At 37.7% G+C, this 21510-nt stretch overlaps 1 protein-coding gene across 1 annotated transcript; it reads left to right on the forward strand.

Moving 5' to 3' along the window:
- Nucleotides 1-5759: 5759 nt before the first annotated feature.
- N6AMT1 (N-6 adenine-specific DNA methyltransferase 1) lies at nt 5760-20722 on the forward strand. Its single transcript, XM_067739275.1, has 6 exons — nt 5760-5942; nt 8149-8235; nt 10210-10300; nt 13988-14071; nt 18508-18649; nt 19726-20722. The coding sequence occupies exons 1-6, from the start codon at nt 5770-5772 to the stop codon at nt 19830-19832; spliced, it is 684 nt and encodes a 227-aa protein (XP_067595376.1). The 5' UTR covers nt 5760-5769; the 3' UTR covers nt 19833-20722.
- The last annotated feature ends 788 nt before the right edge of the window (nt 20723-21510 follow it).

The following is a 21510-nucleotide window of genomic DNA, read 5'->3' on the forward strand; positions in this document are numbered from 1 at the left end:
GACTGGAGTATTGGGTATGAGTGTTGGGCCAGAGGCCATGCTTAAGAGAAACAGGGAGCTCCACTTCCTTAAGAGAAGTTACTGGTATGCCCTGCCTGGCAGCACAACACCTCATCTTCTCAAAATCCCTGGAGGCTAACTGTGGTATGCATACTGCTTTCATACGTGGGCTAACAGAACGTCAACTACAAAGATGAGCATGCAACTGAAAATTAAACAACTGAGGTAAACAAACACCATGAAAGAGAAACATACAACATAATGAAAAGAGGAAACTTCACCAAATTCGAATTTATACAGCAAACAAATGGAAACTTCAAAAAAAAGTAAATCTCAAAGGGATGAGAATAGATATTGCCTCCATGAAACAAAAGATTATAATTTTTTAAAACCCTATACTAGGAAGAAAAAGGCTTACCAAATAAAAATCTCACTAGAGAAGGCAAAAAGCAAAATACGTTCAACTAAAGAGAGGACACATTAGCTGGAAGCCTAAATTTCCCTCAAAATGACAGAGATGGTGTAGAGAGTGCTGTAGTATGTCACCCAGATTCCCCCTTAGGGACCAAGGCACTCCACCACCTTTGGCTGCTGACAGCTCACAGCCAAGTCTCTCTGCAGGAATTGTCCTTAGGAAAGAGAACTGCCTGCCCAAGGTTATATGTCCTTTCCCCAAAGGCACACAAGTCCCCTTGCTAGAATTTGGGACAATCTGAAGGGTCATCCCAGCTCCAGAGCTCCATGTAAGGTCAGCTGAGGCCTTGGTTGCAACTGCATCATGGCTCAACTTCTCCCTTTTCCCTACCTTGCCTCTCTCCACCTCACAGATATTGTTTCTTAGAGAACTTTGGCAGTAAACTTCCTGTACACACACCACAGAGTCCATTTCAGGTAGCCCAATCTAAGACAGATTGAAAGAAGAAAAATAAAAAGACCTGAAGACACCTAGGTGTATCTCCATCTATATGACTGGATTTCCAGGAGACAAGAACAGAGAATGAAGGAGAGGGAAAATCAAAGAAAACATAGAAATACACTTCCCAAAACTGATGGAAGAAAGACTGATAACATTGAAAGAGTCCACCAAGTATTTAACAAAATGAAAAGTATATATACACATATAGTATTAGTTGGTGTTCTCCAGAGAAACAGAACCAGGATGTGTATATATAGGAAGAGTTCTATTTCAAGGCATTGTCTTGCAGAATTACAGAGGCTGACAAGTCCCAAGATATGCAAGGTGGTCCAGCAAGCTGGAGACCCCAGAAGAGCTGATGTGGTAGTGTACATTCAAAGGTTATCTGGTGCAGAATTCCCTTTTGCTCTGGGGAGGTCAGTCTTTTACTCTATTCAGACCTTCAACTGATTGGGTGTCAGCCCACCCACATTGGGGAGAGCAATCTGCTTTAATACAAGTGAACTGATTTAAATATTAATCTCATCTGAAAACACCCTCACAGAAACATCCAGAATAAAGTTTGACCAAGTTTCTGGGCACCATGTCTCAACCAAGCTGACACATAAAATTAACCATCACACAGATAGATATACTTACGGATATGCATCTCCTACCTTGAGTCTTTCAGAAAACCAAAAATATACATTTCCAGGGCCAAAATTAAATTTTCCATAAAGGAATAAGACTCAGATTGGCACTACATCTCATCAGCAGCACTGGATGTTAGGAAGACACCGGAGAAATATTTTCAAAATCCTAAGGGAAAGTGATTCTCAACCTAGAATTCCTTATACACACAAACTACTTCTTAGGTTGAAGAGTAAAATAAAGATATTTGGGATATTACCATCAGTAATCATTAATAAAGGATGTATTCCAGCTAAATATGAGTCCTAGGAAAAAACATGGGATACTATAAATATGTGGGTCAGAGAGCCAGTAGAGTCATTAAATTAAAATCACTGTCAGCTGTTTTTAAAAAAACAAAAGTATCATCTAAATTCTCAGGTGATCCCAACATGGGAAGTGGGGTTGGGAGACATTAGGAGAAACCAGTGAAAACATGCTAAACTTTTTATCTTTATTAAGAGAGGATATGATGCTGATCAGTGGGAACACTGTGAGAACATAATGTCTTTGTGCGCATGTGTGTGTTTCAAAGTTTAAGGGTGAAAAAATTACAGTGAAAAAAGGACAAAGGCATAGTAAGCAAATGGAAACAAAAAGAAAGCAGTGCTGTGTTCTTAATCTTAAGCAAGGTTGAATTCACAACAAAAAGCAGTAAGCAAGACAAAGACATTTTATAGTAAACATAATCCTCAGACAAGATATATTGATCATAAATATCAATGACCCAACTGGTATATCATGAAAAACTACCAAAAAATATATAAGTAGACAGAAGCATGCTAATAATGAAAGACTTTTGATTGCGTCAATTATAAACAATTAAATCACTTCATTCAGGCCATAGAAAATCAAGTACATATAAAATAAGATTCTAGAAGATCTAACGACCTAACTAATAAGGTAGATCCAATTAATATAGTGAAGTCTATACTTTAAAACCAGAAAACAAAGTGCAGAGAGTGGGAAAGACATTACTAAGCACAATGCAAGAATCAGAAACTTTAAAAGTAGATTCAATAAATATTTTTAAATATCTGCATAGCAAAAAATACTGAAAATCAAAATGCAATAACAAACTGAAGGCAAATAATTACCAAACATATGAAAAACTTTCATGTAGTAGACAGGTCGTGTTTTTTGCCCAGCATCTATATCAGTACCACAATTTTGCTTGGTGGATCATTCTGGCTCTCTGGTTGTGTTGGGCCCCCCCGCCTCTGCGTCCCAAGAGAGGCGGGGGAGCTCATGTCATCTACCTGGTCACAGGATCAAGTCAATCATTAGCACATGACCTATTCGGAGCCAGTAAGAAAGAGCGAATGACAAGGACTTCTGTGCAAGCAACTGGAAAAAAAGACTCTTCCACTGAATTTGGTGGCATGAAGCTGTAAAGATGCAGCCATCCTGGTACCAAAAGGAGGATTAGCCTGAGAATGAAGCTGAAGAGGCAAAACTAAGGAATGAACCCCAGAGCCATATACTGGTGCCTAAACAGATTAGATAGAAATAATCAGTATTCTCAATGTCTTTAAATATATGTGGGGCGGGGTGGTGGGCAGGCAGAGGATAAACAATTAGAAGAGACTTTGAGGCTGAACTTTGATATGCAGAAAACTATGCAAGTGAAAAAGTACTTATCACTAGGTGTTGTGGGTTGAATCATATTCCCTCAAAAGACATGCTGAGGTCCTAAGCCATCCACTCACCCCCACCTCTGTGTATATGCCCTTATTTGCAAATAGAATCTTTCCAAATATAATCAAGTTAAAATGAGGTCATACTAGAATAGGTAGGGCCCTAAATCTAATGACTGGTGTCCTAATAAGGAAAGATTGGGAGATACAAAGACATACAGGAAAGAAGGCCATGTGAAGACTAAGGGAGAGATGGGCACTACACTGCCACAAGCCAAGGAAGGTCAAGGATTGCTGGTAACCCCCAGAAGTTAGGAGAGGCAAGGAAGGATTCTTACCTAGAGGCTTCATGGAGAGCATGGCCTGTCGAACAACTTGATTTTGAGTTTCTCACTTCCAGAACTACGGGAGAATAAATTTCTGTTCTTTTAAACCCCTTAGTTTGTAGTAATTTGTTATGACAGGCCTAAGAAACTAATACACTGGATAATTATTAACTTTAAGGAAAAGCAAAAAGTTGTACAAGAAAGCAAATGTAACTAGTATATTACACATCTGTTTTGAGTAGCATTTATATAAAAAAATAATGTAAAAAAATCACGATATAATCATATTGAGAACATGGGGAGAGAGGGAGTGGCAATTACATTTGTTTATTTGAGGCAGAAGAATTAAATTCTTGCCTTCTATCATGAGAACTTTACCTCCTACTATGGGAACTCAACAGATAATGCTAAAGTTGAGAAATCAAGTAATATCATTATAAGCTTGGTATATAGAAAGATGGGAATAGATGGCCAAAGAAACAGCTAAAAGTTGAAAATGGCCTCCCCTGGGAAATGAGACATGAGAAGTTGGGTGCTGGGGTGCTAGAGTGGATTGTTTTTTCATAATAAATCATGTAGAATTATTTGGCCTATGTATGTTATCAACCTCGGTAAAAATAAAAACAAAACCAAAAAGGAAAAATATGCAAAAATGAACAGACAATTCACAAAAGAAGAAACTCAAATGATGAAAATATGAACACATGCCTAACCTCAGTTACCAATTAGAACAATTTAATTTAAAATAAACAAAAAATAAATCTAACAATATTAAAATCTGCCACAAAGAGGTGGCAGAAATATAAATAAGTACAATTAGCTTGGGGAGAAATTTTGAAATTTGAAAATGTCAAGTAAATTTTAAAATGTGTACACATTACAACCCTGCTGATCCACTCTGGGTTGAATCCCAGGAAATTTCTGTAAAAGACCAGAAAAAGCCATGTTTAAGAAAGTTGATTACAGTGTCATTCATAACAGTGAAAACCTGGAAAAAACTAAATGTTTACCAATTGATATTTATCCATGCCAGGTAGCAATTGTTTTATAATTTCCAAAAAACTATGTGGCAATTAAGAGCAGTAAACTAACTTTACATACCAAAACACAAATCTCAGATAATGTTGAGTGAAAAGGAAATTTGAAGAACAATACATCCAACCTATCACCAGTTACACAAATATGAAAACACATAAACCAGATGTTGTCTATGAATGTATGAATAAAAGCATGAAAACATGAGTTAGACGGATCCTAAATCCATGAAATAAGTTATTTTGGATTGAGGATTACAAAATGGAACTGAAGGTGAGTACAGAAAGAACACCCACGTCACTTGTAATATTTTAGTTCTTATATTTTAGAACTATTTTAAGGAAACATGAGAAAATACTACCAATTGTCAATTCTGGGTGTTGGATATTCAAGGTTTTTAAAAAATGTTATCCAAGTACTTTGTATTTTTATTTCTCAAATTTAAATATTTTAGTGAGAAAGAAATTTCAAAAACTGACTCGAAAAGAATGCAAATACCTGAATAGTCTAATAACCTATAGAAGATTCCCCCAAACACCAGAGAACCACCCACTAAAAGCACCAAGCCCAATCAGTTTTATGGGTAGTTCTATCAAATGCTCCAGAAACGATGTCCTAAGGAAGCATAACCCTGATACAAAACAGAGCTACATCATTAGCATTTCAAATTTAACAGTGTATTAAATAAAAGAAAAATGCATCGTTTTGCTCGAGTGAGGTTTATAAAAAGAGAGCATTCGTGATTCAACATAAGAAAGGCAATTTCTGTACTATATTGCACTACTAAAAAATGAAATAAGGAAAACAAATCTTAATCTTAAGGCTCAACGTTGAAAGTTCAATGGATGTAAAAGAAAAAAAAAAGGTTAAATTTAGTAACCATTACATTATGTATTTTTTCAAATCTTTGCCAACTAGGAATAGAAGGAAACTTCTAAGTGTAGAATAGAGAGAGAAAACATTCCCCTTAATCAAAAACAATAGACGCTGCCTCTATCCGGTGCTAGTCCACAAAATAAAACAAATTTTAATACTCTAAAGAAGAAAGTAAATGTTAGTAGCTGCAGATTATATAACCGTCTAATTAGACATTCCAGGTGCATCTGCTGACAACCTGTAAGCGAGGTGACCCTCCGCCCCCCGGTGCCCCGCCCCCACTGCAGGGCCTGCGCCCTTGCACGTACGCATGCGCATTGCGCATAAGCGTGGGCCGGAGGAGCGAAAGATGGCGGCGCCTTGTTTCCCTACGCCATTGCACAGGCATGTGGGCCGTGGCTCCTTCAGCGACGTGTACGAGCCCGCGGAGGACACATTTCTGCTGCTGGACGCGCTCGAGGCGGCGGCAGCCGAACTCACGGGGTGCGAGGAGGGCGAGGGTCCCCGCGGGAGAGGGCTCGGGAGTCCTGGAGAGGCGGCCGCGGGCGATCAAGGCAAGGACTGTCGCCGCCGTCCCCGAGAGGAGGCGGTGTCGGTCCACTTGGCGACAGTTGACACCAGAACACCGTAACTGAGGATTTTTTCCGTAGATACACGTAGTCAGTTTAGCGGGGATCTGTCCGCAGTTGCCAAGGTGGTGTTTTGGTTTCAGGGGCTCCATGCTTCCTCACCACGCCGGGATGTATCTTTTCCTATCAGCTGTTAACTGAGGACCCTAAGCCCCTGAGAGTAGCGATATTATAACACGTTCAAAAGCAAAACATTCTGAAAACGCTGCGTCTTAATATTACAACTTTTAGTAGATAACAGTGTCGCATGGCATTAATTTACTCAGTGCATAAAAGCATCCTCTAGCAATGGAAGGGCACAAAAAGGAAATGAGGTTGTAAAATATTGGAGTAGGGGAGTGTATTTAAACCCACTGAATAGCATACTCAGCTATCTAGCAACAGCCATTAGCCCCATGTGACTACTGAGCACTTGAGATGTGACTAGTACTGATTTTTTCATTTAACTGTAAAAAATTTAAAGTTACATGCAGCTAGCTGCCTATAGAATATACCCTAGCTCCTAATAAGTATTAAAATTGATTTGTTGACGTGCTCATATAAGTTTTAAATTAATAATATAAAAAGAGTAAATACTTTACATTGTCATTTTTTAAATGAAGGAAACTTGGATAATTAGATTTATGTAAAGATCAAGAGTTGAAATGGGTTTTCTCAGGATGAAACAAAGAGTTGTCAGGCTTCAAAGATCCATATTGTGTTTATTTATCCCTCTTGGTCAGATTTTTCCACGTGTAAAATGCCCCAACTATTATTAAACTAGTTTTTCATTGTGAACGATGGAACTTTTGGATTTACTGGAATATAGAATGGAACAGTACTGTTTTATAACTTGTCTTTTACTATCAAGATATCACAGAAAGATTTACAAGCACAAAGTGCCTTGCAAAGTGTGCTGTAAAAGGAACTGATTTTGTTTTAAAGTCTTGGGTATTTCTGGTCTTGGAGTTTTAATTATTTATGAGGCCACAATAGTTATTTTCAAGTAGAAGCCGCCTGGTAAGATTCAACAGACCTTCCTACAGCACAGTAAAGGCTTGTCAGATGTGTAGAAATGGTTCCAAAAGTGAGAAACCCCTGGAGTTTGTTGTTTTTGAATAGTTGTTTGGAAAGTTAGGTGCTAGAGAGCCCCCTATATCCCATCAAACCTATTTCTGTAATGGGGATAATTCGTGCCTTTGATGTATATATATGATTATAGGGAAGGACAAATACAGTAGAATCAAGAATTTATTATATTCAATAGCATTCTTAGGAGTATTATTAATATTCTAAGATCAGATACTCAGATATTTTCCCAATTCAGTGTAAAGCTGTACAAATATGGAATTTCTTTGCTGCTCTAAATCTATTATCAGTAGAATGGGGGAACTTTTCTTTCCCTGGGATATGCTGATGGACTTATGAATTACTTCAAAGTGACAGAGAAAATGTTTTTCATAAATAAATATTGTAATAATATCCTATCATTTTAGGAAATACCAAACTAGAAGCTCCTTGTTGGAAGGGCTGATGTCTTCCATATTAATATTTCCAACCCTAAATTAACATTCCATGGTTTATGTAATGTTTTATAGAAATTAATTGAAAGCTACCTGTTATATTACTATTTTACAGACTTAAAATAAATTACATACCCCCAAACAGTTTTGAACTATGCAGTATTAAGCACAAAGTGGTTGTCGGAAATTAGCTTATTTATAAATTTCTTTTATATTTCCATATATTTGTAGGTGAGGGATGATGCTGGAGAAACAGACATAAAAGTAGCATGAGTTATTTTCCGAGATGTGTATTTTTTTTTTTTTTTTCCCGGTACGCGGGCCTCTCACTGTCGTGGCCTCTCCCGTTGCACAGCACAGGCTCCGGACGCACAGGCTCAGCGGCTATGGCTCATGGGCCTAGCCGCTCCGCGGCATGTGGGATCTTCCCAGACTGGGGCACGAACCCGTGTCCCCTGCATTGGCAGGTGGACTCTCAACCACTGCACCACCAGGGAAGCCCCCCGAGATGTGTATTTTAATACCACTACTAATACTTGTTTTATTTTGTTTTTTTAGAGTGGAAATATGCCTTGAAGTAGGGTCAGGGTCTGGAGTGGTATCTGCATTCCTAGCCTCTATGATAGGTCCTCAAGCATTGTACATGTAAGTATACAAATTCATCCACATCTTGGTCTAAGAGATTCACTATGGATATAACTGCTTGAATTAAATCATTTTTGTAAGTAAATAATATGTATCTGATAGTGTCTATTTAAGCGTAGTAAGTATTCAGATGCAAGTTATGCTTCCCTAAAAGTTATAACTGCGTGTTCAAAACCATTCCATCATACTGCATAATTATATAAGAAGCATAATAATTTTAGGTCATCTCTAAATTTGAATCTTTTTTTAAAAATTTATTTATTTATTTTTGGCTGCATTGGGTCTTCGTTGCTGCGCATGGGCTTTCTCTAGTTGGTGGCGAGTGGGGGCTACTCTTGCGGTACGCGGGCTTCTCATTGCAGTGGCTTCTCGTTGCAGAGCACAGGCTCTAGGAGTGTGGGCTTCAGTATTTGTGGCATGCAGCCTCAGTAGTTGTGGCTTGCAGGCTCTAGAGAGCAGGCTCAGTAGTTGTGGTGCATGGGCTTAGTTGCTACACGGCATGTGGGATCTTCCTGGGCCAGGGGTCAAACCCGTGTCCCCTGCATTGGCAGGTGGATTCTTAACCACTGCACCCAAGCTACTGGGACCCAGTCCCTCGCTCTCTTCCTCCCCTTCCGAGACCTTTGCCCCAGCTTTGCTGGCCAAGTCGTGGGTCTTTCTTCCATCCCTTCATTGCATGTTACAGTTCACTTTGGCCCTTTTCCATCCATTCCCACCTCATTGCTAACCACACAGTACATTCCAGCCCCTCCCCTCAGAGGCCTTCAGAAGGCCTACACTGGTTCCCTCATCCCCATCCTTGTCCTGCCCTCTTCCCTCACCAGCTGGTTTAGAAGGATTTAGAATTCCCTTTGGTTTTTTTTAGTACATTGTACGCACCAAAGTGTCAAGCCAGCCGTTGATAACACCCACCACATTCTGAGCTGCCTCCTCACCATTGTGCAGGGCAGTTTGCCTCCCTCCTGCTTCCCCACCTTCCTCCCTACCTCCTTAACTTTGTACTAGGCCAGCCTGGGCCTGCACCAGCTCAGCATCTTCTCAATTTTTTTCATATTATATATTATTTTAATTTTCTATTAAATTATTGGAATAAAAAAATGAATCTTATTTCAGATAAATAAGTTGATTATCAGAAAAAATTGGAAGTTAATAAAATTTCTCTTTAGAATATTTGAGAATATAGAAAATATAAAGAAGAAAATAAAAATCACCTTGCTGGTTCAGTGTTTAAAACTCCACGCTCCCAATGCAGGGAGCCTGTGTTCGATCCCTGGTCAGGGAACTAGATCCCACCTGCATGCCACAACTAAGAGTTTGCATGCCACACCTAAGGAACCCACCTGCCGCAACTAAGGAGCCCACGTGCCACAACTCGTAAGACCAGGTGCAACCAAATAATTTTTTTTAATCACCTATAAATTTTACCACACATGGTCCAACTGTGTTTCCTCTATTGTTTTTTCATTTCCCATGTTTTTCATTTAATATTGTATGATGAGCATTTCCCTTTTAAATTTCAGTTTTGGTAGCTACATAGTATTCTCCTGCTGGATTCATAATTTAATAAATTCCTTCAGATATGTGTGCATGTAAGTGTATTCTTCTACTCTTGGACATTATATCAATATAACAATTTTTTTTTTTGCGGTACGTGAGCCTCTCACTGTTGTGGCCTCTCCCGTTGCGGAGCACAGGCTCTGGACGCACAGGCTCAGTGGCCATGGTTCACGGGCCCAGCCGCTGCGTGGCATGTGGGATCTTCCCAGACCGGGGCACGAACCCGTGTCCCCTGCATCGGCAGGCGGACTCCCAACCACTGCGCCACCAGGGAAGCCCCTGAGTTCTTTTTTTTAATTCACCATTATTAAAGCATTCCAGTTTTTTTTATAGATCTACTTTATGTAAAAGGAGTAGAGCATTCCTTGAATTTTTGTCCGTAGACACAGGATGTAGTTGGTTTTTTTCTGTTTATAGGTGCACTGATGTCAACCCTGAGGCAGCAGCATGTACCCTGGAGACAGCACGCTGTAACAAAGTCCACATTCAACCAATAATTACCGATTTGGTAAGCTGTTAGTCCTTGTCCAGTACTGTAATAATTAATTTTCTTTTCAAGTAAGTTAAGGTCAAGGTGATTTAGGTCAAAGAAACTTGAGTCATTAATTAACTTTTAACCCGCTGAACAAAGTAAATTCTTGACTGAGATAATCCATCTTTTCCACAATTCAAGGGAACTTTCTCTTGGCCTGTATAGATCAGGTATCTTTCAGTCAGAAGAATGCTCAAACTGGCTTTAATAAAAAGAGTGAACAGTTTCAGGAACTCAAATGATGTTACAGGCATCTTTTTCTTAACTGTAAACTTCTCTCTAGTGGCTGTATTCCTCAGCAGTCGTTCCCTTCATGGTAACAAGATGCTTGCATGTATGTATCTTGTTTCTCAGCAACTTCACAGGGAAAGAAACACTTTCTATTCAGTTACTCTAGCAGAAGCCCCAGAATGAGTGCCATTTATATCAGCTTTAGTCATACGCCTATCTCTCAAGGGGGATTGGAATATGCACATGATTGGCTTGAGCCTGAGTCATAGTCCCACTCCAGCAGCTCGGTTGGGATAATCCAAGCCACTTGGATTGAGAATGAGAGGAGGTAGAGTTTCCCCAATGAAAGTCAAGGACATGTAATCAGATGAAAGGCAGAATGGGTCCTGGGCAGGTAAAAACAACAAATGACGACTACAGAACCATCATTTTAAGTTACACATCGTACGTTTTTCAGTTCCAGTTTTTAAAACATTTTACATTATATTAGTAAGATTTGGATGATTCTGAACTTTTTTTCAGTTATAAATGTGAATGCCTTTTTATAAGCAAAAATCATAATAGTATGTACAGGTGGGCATAAGAAATATAAAATGCTTTCCATGCTTCTTGACATGTATTATTCTTGTACTGGTAAGGGTATTGAGCTTTTCTCTTTTTTAAACTCACAAATGATTTTGCAGCTTAGAAGGAATTAAGCCAAAGATCTAAGAAGTTCTATACATACCACTAGAAGTTGTTACTGCCATTAAAAATTAGACTATCAAGAAAGATACTCAATCAGTGTGGTGATTTTACTCTTTAAATTTTTATTTTATTTATTTTTTAATTAATTTACTAATTTTTGGCTGCGTTGGGTCTTTGTTGCTGTGTGCGGGCTTTCTCTAGTTGCAGCGAGCGGGGGCTACTCTTCATTGCGGTGCACAGGCTTCTCATTGCAGTGGCTTCCCTTGTTGCAGTACATGGGCTCTAGGCATGCGGGCTTCAGTAGTTGCAGCACATGGGCCCTAGAGCACGCGGGTTTCAGTAGTTGTGGCTTGCGAGCTTAGTTGCTCCGCAGCATGTGGGATCCTCCTGGACCCAGGGATCAAACCCATTTCCCCTGCATTGGCAGGCGGATTCTTAACCACTGTGCCACCAGGGAAGTCCCTAAATTTTTAAAGTTGTTTCTTTAATGTGTCCATAATTAGTATTATATTTTTTTTGATAGAACAATAAAACTTTAGAGATACAAGAAATTCAGAATATCTATTTTTGTTAACAGAGATAAGGGACACTTTTGAAAGTCACATAACTAATAAAGTGATAAATCCAGAATTTAAGCCCACATCTTCTGAATCAAAGTTGAGAGGTCTCACAGCTGTTTTATAACATGACTGGTGGTAGTCAGTTCTAAAGCTGTCAGAATCCATTCTTTCAGTAACGAAAGCTGACCATGATGCGGAGTGTTGACTTGTGGCAAAGAAGGTAGGAAGAGATAGGTATGAGCATGGGTATTGTGATCAGATTACAAAACTCTTTACATTTGCTTGTATTCAGAACACTGGACATAGGGTGTCACAGCTATCATATAAAAGAGAATCATTGTTTTGGTTAACTGAGTTTGTTCACAAAGTAGTACTTTCATTGTATTTCTTTTGTAGTTTTAGAAAAAAACCTTTTTCAAATATGTCTTATGCATTTCCTTACATTCTTAAAACAAAATGAACATAATTTTACCTTTTAGTGATTCAGGGTCATTAATATGAATATCAGTTATTATTCTGTACTATACGTGATAATGACTAAGGTTTATTCAGGTGTTTCTGCCTTTACATTAAGTAGCTATAGCCTGCAGTGATTTTGAGTTTTTATTTTCTCTCCTCTTTGTCTGTCTTTTCACTTGCTTTATGTTGTCATGTTTCACTGCTACCCATTGATAGCACTTTCCTGGCTCTTTTCATGTGCTTTGTGCTAGAATACCAAACAATTAATTTAGTTAGACTTGTATTTAAACTAAGAGTTAAGGGATTCTGAATAAGTGCTTCTCACACAGAGTACCTTTTGCTGTATGGATTTAAAACTTGCTGTCAGAGGCCTTTTTTGCTTACTTCTTAATTCTTGGGTTTATTCTAGTGCTGTGAGACTATTCAAAAGGTAGATATGGATGAGTGAGGGTTGCCTGTAATTAGATTTTCTATCCAGTCCACAGTGACTTCTCATTTAAATCCATTTTCTTTTTAACTCCGTAATTTTCTATTTTTTTAGTATCAATTTGTTCCTTTATTTGAAGTCCAGTACTGAAATGATTATTAGTATATAGTACCTCAGGGCTTACACAGCAAATTCTTTTCTAATTTCCTTACTCAGCATTTCCTGAAAATTACATTTTTGAATTCTTTTTACAATTGGGAAACTTAATTTCTTTATGGAATTGAAAATAAAGCTTTTGGTTATTTCAAATGTACTTCCTCACCAATGTTATTACTAGAAAGAACAGCAGATTAACTAGTCGCCTTTCTACTTGCAGAAGATATACCTGAATTATGTTCCACAAAATAGTTATCTGTTCTCTTTTTAAATGAGTAGAGAAAGAAATTACCTTTGAAGAATAACAGGGTTGGAATTCGTGAGTGAGAGTCAGTGTGAAGTAATATTTGAAGGAAATGGCTTTAGGGGTGAGAACTCATCCGGATACAGCATTTTTACTTTACTGTGCCTGCGAAGGTATAGGATGACATCATCAGACATAATTTTTTAAATACTTAGTTATTTAATTCAATCAGAGGGATGCTTTAAATGACATTTTGCCCTAAATATACTTTCTTTAAAAAGACATGTTTCTTATTCTATAGAAAGTTGTATCAGTTCAAATATTTATAAAATGCCAAACAACTGATGTTTTCAGGTCTCTTCCCACTATTTTTAGTCCTTTGTTTCTTTGATATCTAATTGTTTTAGCCAATACATATACAAGTAATTAAAGACGTAGAAAGAAAAACAAAATTCTGTCTTCTGATATTTTTGTCATTCATGTATGTTTTCTGTCATCTTGTAAAATATTTCCCTTGGTTATAGAAAATAAATGTTTAAGTTAGCAGCTATAACTTTAAAGTTGTGCACAAATCTATGCAGAATATGTGAGAGCTTGCCTCCGTCTTCTAAAAGTGAGCCCAGAATGTAAACATGTGAGCTGTTGAAGAGCAGAGTGTTCATTCTGATAAATAGTTTATTTTCCCTATTTTTAGGTAAATGCATATAATCTTTATCTGAATGAAAGTGTGAAGATATTTATCTCCATTTCTGTCTTAAATTTGGCTCTCTAACACATTTTTTCTAAAAACATGAGGGAGTATATTTAAAGATTGATTAGATGGATATCTATCTATCCATCTACTTATTTATTATTTCTGGGTCCAGCTTAAAATTCTGACTATTTTGAACATTTTTTAGGTCAAAGGCTTGCTACCAAGATTGAAGGAAAAAGTTGATCTTCTGGTGTTTAATCCTCCCTATGTAGTGACTCCACCTGAAGAGGTAAGACATACAACAAAATTTAATTACTAATATTTTCAGCTTTTTTCTACCTAAAAGTCAAACATACTTCATCATATGACATCAGTCAGCCGCTAATAACACAGACTGCTCTCATTTTACTTGTAATTGTCAATTATTGGATACTATTGGTAGACATAGGAAAGGAACCTGAAACTAATGGAAATACAAACTGTGGTCCATATCTATTCTTTAAAATCCCATCCAAATCAAGCCATGGTGTTTAAATTCATGTATCTGTGTGTACCTTTATCATGAATAACAAATTTGCAAAAAAAAAATATTTTTAATCACCTTAAATTCACATAGGAATTATTTCTGAAAGCCTTAGCTTTCCTCCTTTCACAGGTGTCAGGAAGTGGGGGTGGGGGAAAGCAGTCCTCATCTCAGGTAGGAAAAAGCTATAACCCTGACATGCATTGCTGTAGCATTTCCAGTGATGAAGAGGAAAACCGCAGTAACCATTTCCCAGTTTAAAGAAAGAATGGTCAAAGCAGACAAAAGTTTAGTGATGGACTAGCTAGCTTTCCTCTGAATTATTGTACCTATTTTATTCTTTGATGATCACTCTCTGGCAAGGCTGATAAATATTACATTCACCTTTACCAAGATGGGAAGGGTCTATATTGCTGCTGTTACTACTGAGAAGTTTTTGCTCCCCTGACATATGAACTCATGTGAGAAGGAAAGTCATTGTCATAAGGTGAACAGCAGTGGAGGGAAATGCAGCTTAATAAAACTTTTTTTAATATATAAATTTATTTATTTTTGGCTGCGTTGGGTCTTCATTGCTGCGCGCGGGCTTTCTCTAGTTGCGGCGAGTGGGGGCTACTCTTTGTTGTGGTACGCGGGCTTCTCATTGTGGTGGCTTCTCGTTGCAGAGCAAGGGCTCAAGGCACGTGGGCTTCGGTAGTTGTGGCATGTGGGCTCAGTAGTTGTGGCTTGCAGGCTCTAGAGCGCAGGCTCAGTAGTTGAGGCGCACGGGCTTAGTTGCTCCTCTGCATGTGGGAACTTCCCGGACCAGGGATTGAACCCGTCTCCCCTGCACTGGCAGGAGGATTCTTAATCACTGCACCACCAGGGAAGTCCCTGCAGCTTAATAAAACTCTTTAGAAAAGCACTATGGAAATAAATATCAAGCGTGACCAATAATCTCAGTCTTTGAGATCTAATTTAGGAAAATGATTAACAATAGAATATAAATTGTAATTTACAAAAATATGTTTAGTGCACCTTTATTTATGATAACAAGTAATATGAACCTATATATGTAACAGAAGAGAGACAGTTAAGTAAATCATGGTTCATCAGGTCTACAGACTACTGGGAAGACTAGTGAATGAGGAGGAGATTCTGGGAACATGGTGAGATGAATGGGCTTCCTTTCTCCCACATTCCTACTCCTAAGCTGTGTGTGTAATTATGTACGTAATTGAGTGTGGGCAATGACTTGGGCTTTGTCACAGTTGCAACAGAGAGAGCTAGTGTCATAATTTCCATTAGCTGAGCAATTAGCTGGAGAGCAGGGTTAAATACAGCACAACAAAGATTTTCTGGAGCCTGAAAATATGTTTTACTATGTAAAACATTAGGAAATGAATTTAAAGATAATGTAGTCTCTGTCAAGACCTGAATCAGTGGTATGGAAACCAAATGAAAATATTTCAGTGCATTGAGCATGAAGATAAAAAAAACGAAACAATGAAGGTAAAAGTTAAGAGACTTAGAGGTTAGATCCAGGAGACATACAAATAATAGGAGTTTGTAAAAAGTTGTGGCTATACTTACTATTACATCCCTCAACATGAGGTTAGGTACTGTTGGTTTGTACCTGTGACTTATAAAGGATCAGGGGAAGGCACAGCAAAGCCCAGGTAGTAGGCAGTCAGCAGACCACCGAACGTGACTCCTTCCAGAGATGAAAACTTCCCCTCCATGGCCTGTGAGAATGTGCTTGTCGCCAGGAGATCCTCCTGGAGGGTGGTCTCTAGTGCAAGCAGACAAACCTGGCTGAGCATCCCTGGGGGGTGTGTAAACAGGGTCCAGCACAGAGGGCTCCTAGTCCACACTGAAACAGAAGTGACAAGGGACAGGCTTGGCAAAAGCTGTCATCACCATGCACTCTTTCCATGGGTAACTTTACCCTGTGAAACATCCAGAGAATGGGCTCCACCAAAATAAGGGAGTAAGCCAAGAAACGGGAAGATATGGGCCCCAGAAAAAGGGAATTCTTGGAATGTTAGAAAAGGGAAGTCTCCAGGATGAAAGGCATGACAAAAAAAGCAGAGGAACTGATAAATTCCCTAGTATTATTAACTATGTGGGAAATTATATTGAGGAGCTTATGATAAATATGAGAATAATTTAAATTAGATACAAAAAAATTAAGCAAATGAACATGCTGAATGCCCATCAATAGCTAAATAAGAAATGATACTCTAACACAATAAAATATTATACAGCCATTAAAAAGGAAATTGAACTATACCTGATCACATGAAGAGATTTCCATATGGTACTGTTGAGAAAAGCAAGATACAGGCAAGAATGTAGATATAATCCTTTTTTTGTAAAACACGGACAAAAAAGAAAAACGTGTGTGTGTGTATGTAAGATGGGAGGGTAGCAGACAAGCAAAACAGAAAAGGGAAAAGTACAGTTTTTTTTTTAAAAGGAGGTATACGAACATATTTCTCTTAATTGTACATGTATATGGTTATAGGTATAAAGAAATTCATTTTTACGGGCTTGTGGGATCTTAGTTCCCCAACCAGGGATCAAACCTATGCCCCCTGCAGCAGAAGTGTGGAGCCCTAACCACTGGACCGCCAGGCAATTCCCAAGAAATTATTTTTAATGGGGAAATATGTGCCATGATAAATGAATAAAAGCAGAATGTATAATTGTATGGAAATAATTTAAACTAAAATGTGGACAAAAACCATTAAAGGGATTAGGAAGAAAATAATTGTATTAGGGTTTAAGTAGTTTTTGAGTGATTTCATCAAGATATTCTTTTTTTTAACATTTTTATTGGAGTATAATTGCTTTACAATGGTGTGTTGGTTTCTGCTTTATAACAAAGTGAATCAGTTATACATATACATATATCCCCATATCTCTTCCCTCTTGCGTCTCCCTCCCTCCCACCCTCCCTATCCCACCCCTCTAGGTGGTCACAAACCACCTAGCTGATCTCCCTGTGCTGTGTGACTGCTTCCCACTAGCTATCTATTTTACATTTGGTAGTGTATATATGTCCATATATACACTACCACTCTCTCACTTTGTCCCCTTCCCCGTGTCCTCAAGTCCATTCTCGAGTAGGTCTGCATCTTTATTCCTGTCCTGACCCTAAGTTCTTCATGACCACTTTTTTTTTTTCTTAGATTCCATATATATGTGTTAGCATACGGTATTTATTTTTCTCTTTCTGACTTACTTCACTCTGTATGACAGACTCTAGGTCCATCCACCTCACTACAAATAACTCAATTTCATTTCTTTTTATGGCTGAGTAATATTCCATTGTATATATGTGCCACATCTTCTTTATCCATTCATCTCTCGATGTATTCTTAAGTTTTAGAAACAATATACAGTGTTAAGCATCTAAAGATTTTTAATGCTATATAAACTCATGGGTTTTGTTTCTATACTATAATTAGATCATTGTAGGAAAAAATGCTTCAATGTACTTTTATGTAATAAGTGGGTTCCTGAAAAAGGGCTGTAGTACTCTCAGTAATCTAGAAGACAGCCAGATACAGTGGGACATTTTGAAACTTTGTTTCTGCAAAGTAGATCTCTTATAATACAAGTTCTCCCTTTTAGTTTCTTCCTAATTGTTCTATATTAAGAATTTAAACATTGTATTAATAGTATCAACTATTATTAAACCACATTATTATGCACAGAGCACTGTTCTCAAACTTTAAATATACTTCCTCATTTATTCCTAAAGGACAAAAATAATTTTTTACCATTTTCCTAATTTTACAGATAAAACTGTTGTTTTTCTAATTTTACAGGTAAGAGAGGAAACTAATTCATCAAGATTACAGACTTATCTATATAAGATTTGGAGACATGAAGGGTTCTGTAAGGGAGTTTTCTCCTGTAGTGCCAGCTGCCATAATTAAGTGTGAAATGGTGACAGATATTTAGGACCTTTAGCTTTATGTTGCTAATCACACAAAGATTTATCCCAAGGGCAAAAGAAAAAAAAGATTACAGGCTTATGCAAGGTCACACATGCTAGGAAATGATGGGGCTCAGATTCAGCTTTACTGCTGCCTCCTCATCAGCAGTAAAATAAAAAGTACATTACTGTTTGGTGAACGTTACTTGTCAAAAAGATTCAGTTTTTTTTAATGTAACTTAAGTCAAAACAGAACAATCTTTCTAATTGGTCACAGGTAAGGAGTCACGGGATAGAGGCAGCTTGGGCTGGTGGCCGAAATGGTCGTGAAGTCATGGACAGATTGTTTCCACTGGCTCCAGAGCTCCTTTCACCAAGAGGATTGTTCTATTTAGTCACCATTAAAGAAAACAATCCAGGTAATACAGACCAGTTGATCTTTTAACCATTTACTTTGCTGAAATCAAGGCTAATTATGTCAAAGATGGTAGTAACCCAGAATGTTAATGAATGTAATCACTGACAACAGATAATACAGACATAACATTCATGTTGAAAGAGGAGAGAGATTTTTTAGAGGTAGATTTTTCTGATTTTAAAGAGTATTGTCTTTTTTGGAGTGAGGGTGATTTTTTTCCCTAATTTATCAACTAATATTCAAATACAGAATCTATAATCTTCTTAAAACACCTCACCCTCAGTTCACTCTGTGAATTTTCTCTCTATATTCTAGTCTTCATGTCTTGGCAGTTCTGCTGCATACTCTTTAGTTCATCTGAAGTTTTATCATGAAAGGTATCTCCTGATAGGATTTTTATATCTTGGTTTTCAGATTACTTGGTTAACTAAATCGACCATAATCTCTCTTCTCTTTTCTGTACATCTCAGGTTTGATTATTATCTTATATGTTACATTCTCAGCCCCTCAAATCACATCATAATTAACTAGGGTTTTCAGATTGTTTGGTTTTGAGGGTTTGTTTTTTGTGACCTCAGTTTCTTGGTTTCATCTTTTTAGTGTTAGTTATTTAGAAAGAGAAGGTCTTGCTTTTTTCAGTACCTTTAAAGAAATAAGCTACTTCATTTACTACCACTTTTCAATGTCAGTATATGATTTGCACACACGCTCGTTGGCATTTTTCATCCAAAAGGGAGGATATAGGGCAGAGATTAGAGCCAAGCAACTAAAAAATGAATCATTTACTGTAATAGTAAGTATAACTAACGTTTCTGTTGAGTCCAGAGTAGGCTACCACTGCAAAGCAGTTATTCAGTCTGATTAGAATTCTCAGCAACACCCTGAAAATCCAAGGTGCTTTCATCTGTCTGAAGTCCAAGTTCACTTCAATAGAAATTACATGGTATATGCTATTTTCTTAGATAAATAGAATTTGTAGATAGTCTGTCTATCATCTTATTAAACTGTTTAGTGATAATATGTCCTTCACCATATGATTTAATTGGATTTTACCTTTTGTTTTAATTTTCGTTTTAGAAGAAATTTTGAAAATAATGAAGACAAAAGGTCTACAAGGGACCACTGCACTTTCCAGGCAAGCAGGCCAAGAAATCCTTTCAGTCCTCAAGTTCACCAAGTCCTAATCTATAGTGTGTGCTACTGAGAGCTGCATGCATTTGGCATATTTTGAAACAGAAGTCATTTCTTAGTTAACAAATAAAGTCAGAAATTTGTCATATAGAAAAAGGCAGAAGAGTAAGGCATTTCCTTTTGCCCAGGAATCAGGCCTACAGAAATATTTGCACAAATGCAAGTAAATATATATAATATATATATAATTTGAATTTTATATGTTACGTATATGTGGAGAATATATAATAAATTATATTTGTAGGGCTTCCCTGGTGGCGCAGTGGTTGAGAGTCCGCCTGCCGATGCAGGGGACACGGGTTCGTGCCCCGGTCCGGGAAGATCCCACATGCCGGCGGAGCGGCTAGGCCCATGAACCATGGCCTCTGAGCCTGCACGTCCGGAGCCTGTGCTCTGCAACGGACGAGGCTACAACAGTGAGAGGCCCGCGTATCGCAAAATATATATATATATATATATATATATATATATGTATATTTGTATATGAAGAGGATGTTCATTTCAGCATTACTTGTAATGGCAAAGCAATGAAGTTAACCTAAATGTCCATCAGCAAAGGGATTGGTAAAATAAATTACAGTATGTTCATGTTACTGAACATGAGTGACATATCCAGCCATTAAACACAAGTAAGTTCTGTATATACTGAACCAGAAGAGGTTCATGATGTGCTACTGAGTAGTGAAAAAAATCAAGTTGCAAAATAGTACTAACCTATATGTATATTTTTGAAAAACTAACAAAGAAAGTTTGTGTGTATGTGTGTATAAGAAATTCTCAAAAGGTAAATAACAGGTGGGAATAGAGGAACTTTCATTCTTTTGTGTTGGCATTTGTACAATCATAGTGTATTCTGTAATTAAACACAATCGTTTATTTAAAATGTTTTAAGTTTACCTTTACTTATTGTCTCCATTCTCTTTCTATTATTTAGAATGGCTTCTTCCTCCATTCTTCTCCTTGGTCACGTTTTTCCTACTTTTTATCCTCTATCATATATTTCTGTTTTCTTCTTGCATATATATTGCAGACTGCTTTCATTTTTTTCTTAGGTCCCGGAGAGTTGTATGTAAATAAACCCAGCACTCAAATTAATCGCATTTTTAAGAGCCCACATGTATCTTTCAAGAAATGTCAAATTACCTTTACTAAATTTAGGAACCTCTTCTGTAACTTCTCCACCATTTAAAATATACAGTTGACCCTTGAACAACATGGGTTTGAACTGTACGGGTCCACTTATACACAGATCTTTTTCAATAAAGACACACTACAGTATTTCACTATCAGTGGTTGGTTAAAGCCATGGATGCCATGGAGGGCTGACTGTAGAGTTATATGTGGATTTTTGACTGTGAGGGGGGTCAGTGCCCTAACCCCGGTGTTGTTCAAGGGTCAGCTGTATTTATCAAAATCAATTAGCAGGACTGTGTAGGACCAGAGTGAGAGCAATATATAATTTTTTAATTTGGCTACATTCAGAATCACCTGAGGAAGTTAAAGATTATGCATTCCTAAGCCCCACCATAAACCCATGGAATATTCTGCTGACCAGACCTAAAAACTGTATTTTTTAAAATGTACTTCTCAACATTCTTTAGTCACCCTGTCAAATTTTAGAACTATTGCTTTAGATGGCATGCTCATTTAATCCTTTGGATAATCCACAGA

Source organism: Pseudorca crassidens, chromosome 5 (genome assembly GCF_039906515.1).
Source record: "Pseudorca crassidens isolate mPseCra1 chromosome 5, mPseCra1.hap1, whole genome shotgun sequence".
Classification (NCBI taxonomy): domain Eukaryota; kingdom Metazoa; phylum Chordata; class Mammalia; order Artiodactyla; family Delphinidae; genus Pseudorca; species Pseudorca crassidens.

Excerpts from the sequence above, each read along its gene's own strand:
- N6AMT1 (XM_067739275.1), top strand. The coding sequence starts at position 5,770 with ATGCGCATTGCGCATAAGCGTGGGCCGGAGGAGCGAAAGATGGCGGCG. Across the intron at positions 5,943-8,148 it reads GCGGCAGCCGAACTCACGGG|AGTGGAAATATGCCTTGAAG; the intron begins GTGCGAGGAGGG and ends TTGTTTTTTTAG. Across the intron at positions 8,236-10,209 it reads GGTCCTCAAGCATTGTACAT|GTGCACTGATGTCAACCCTG; the intron begins GTAAGTATACAA and ends TTCTGTTTATAG.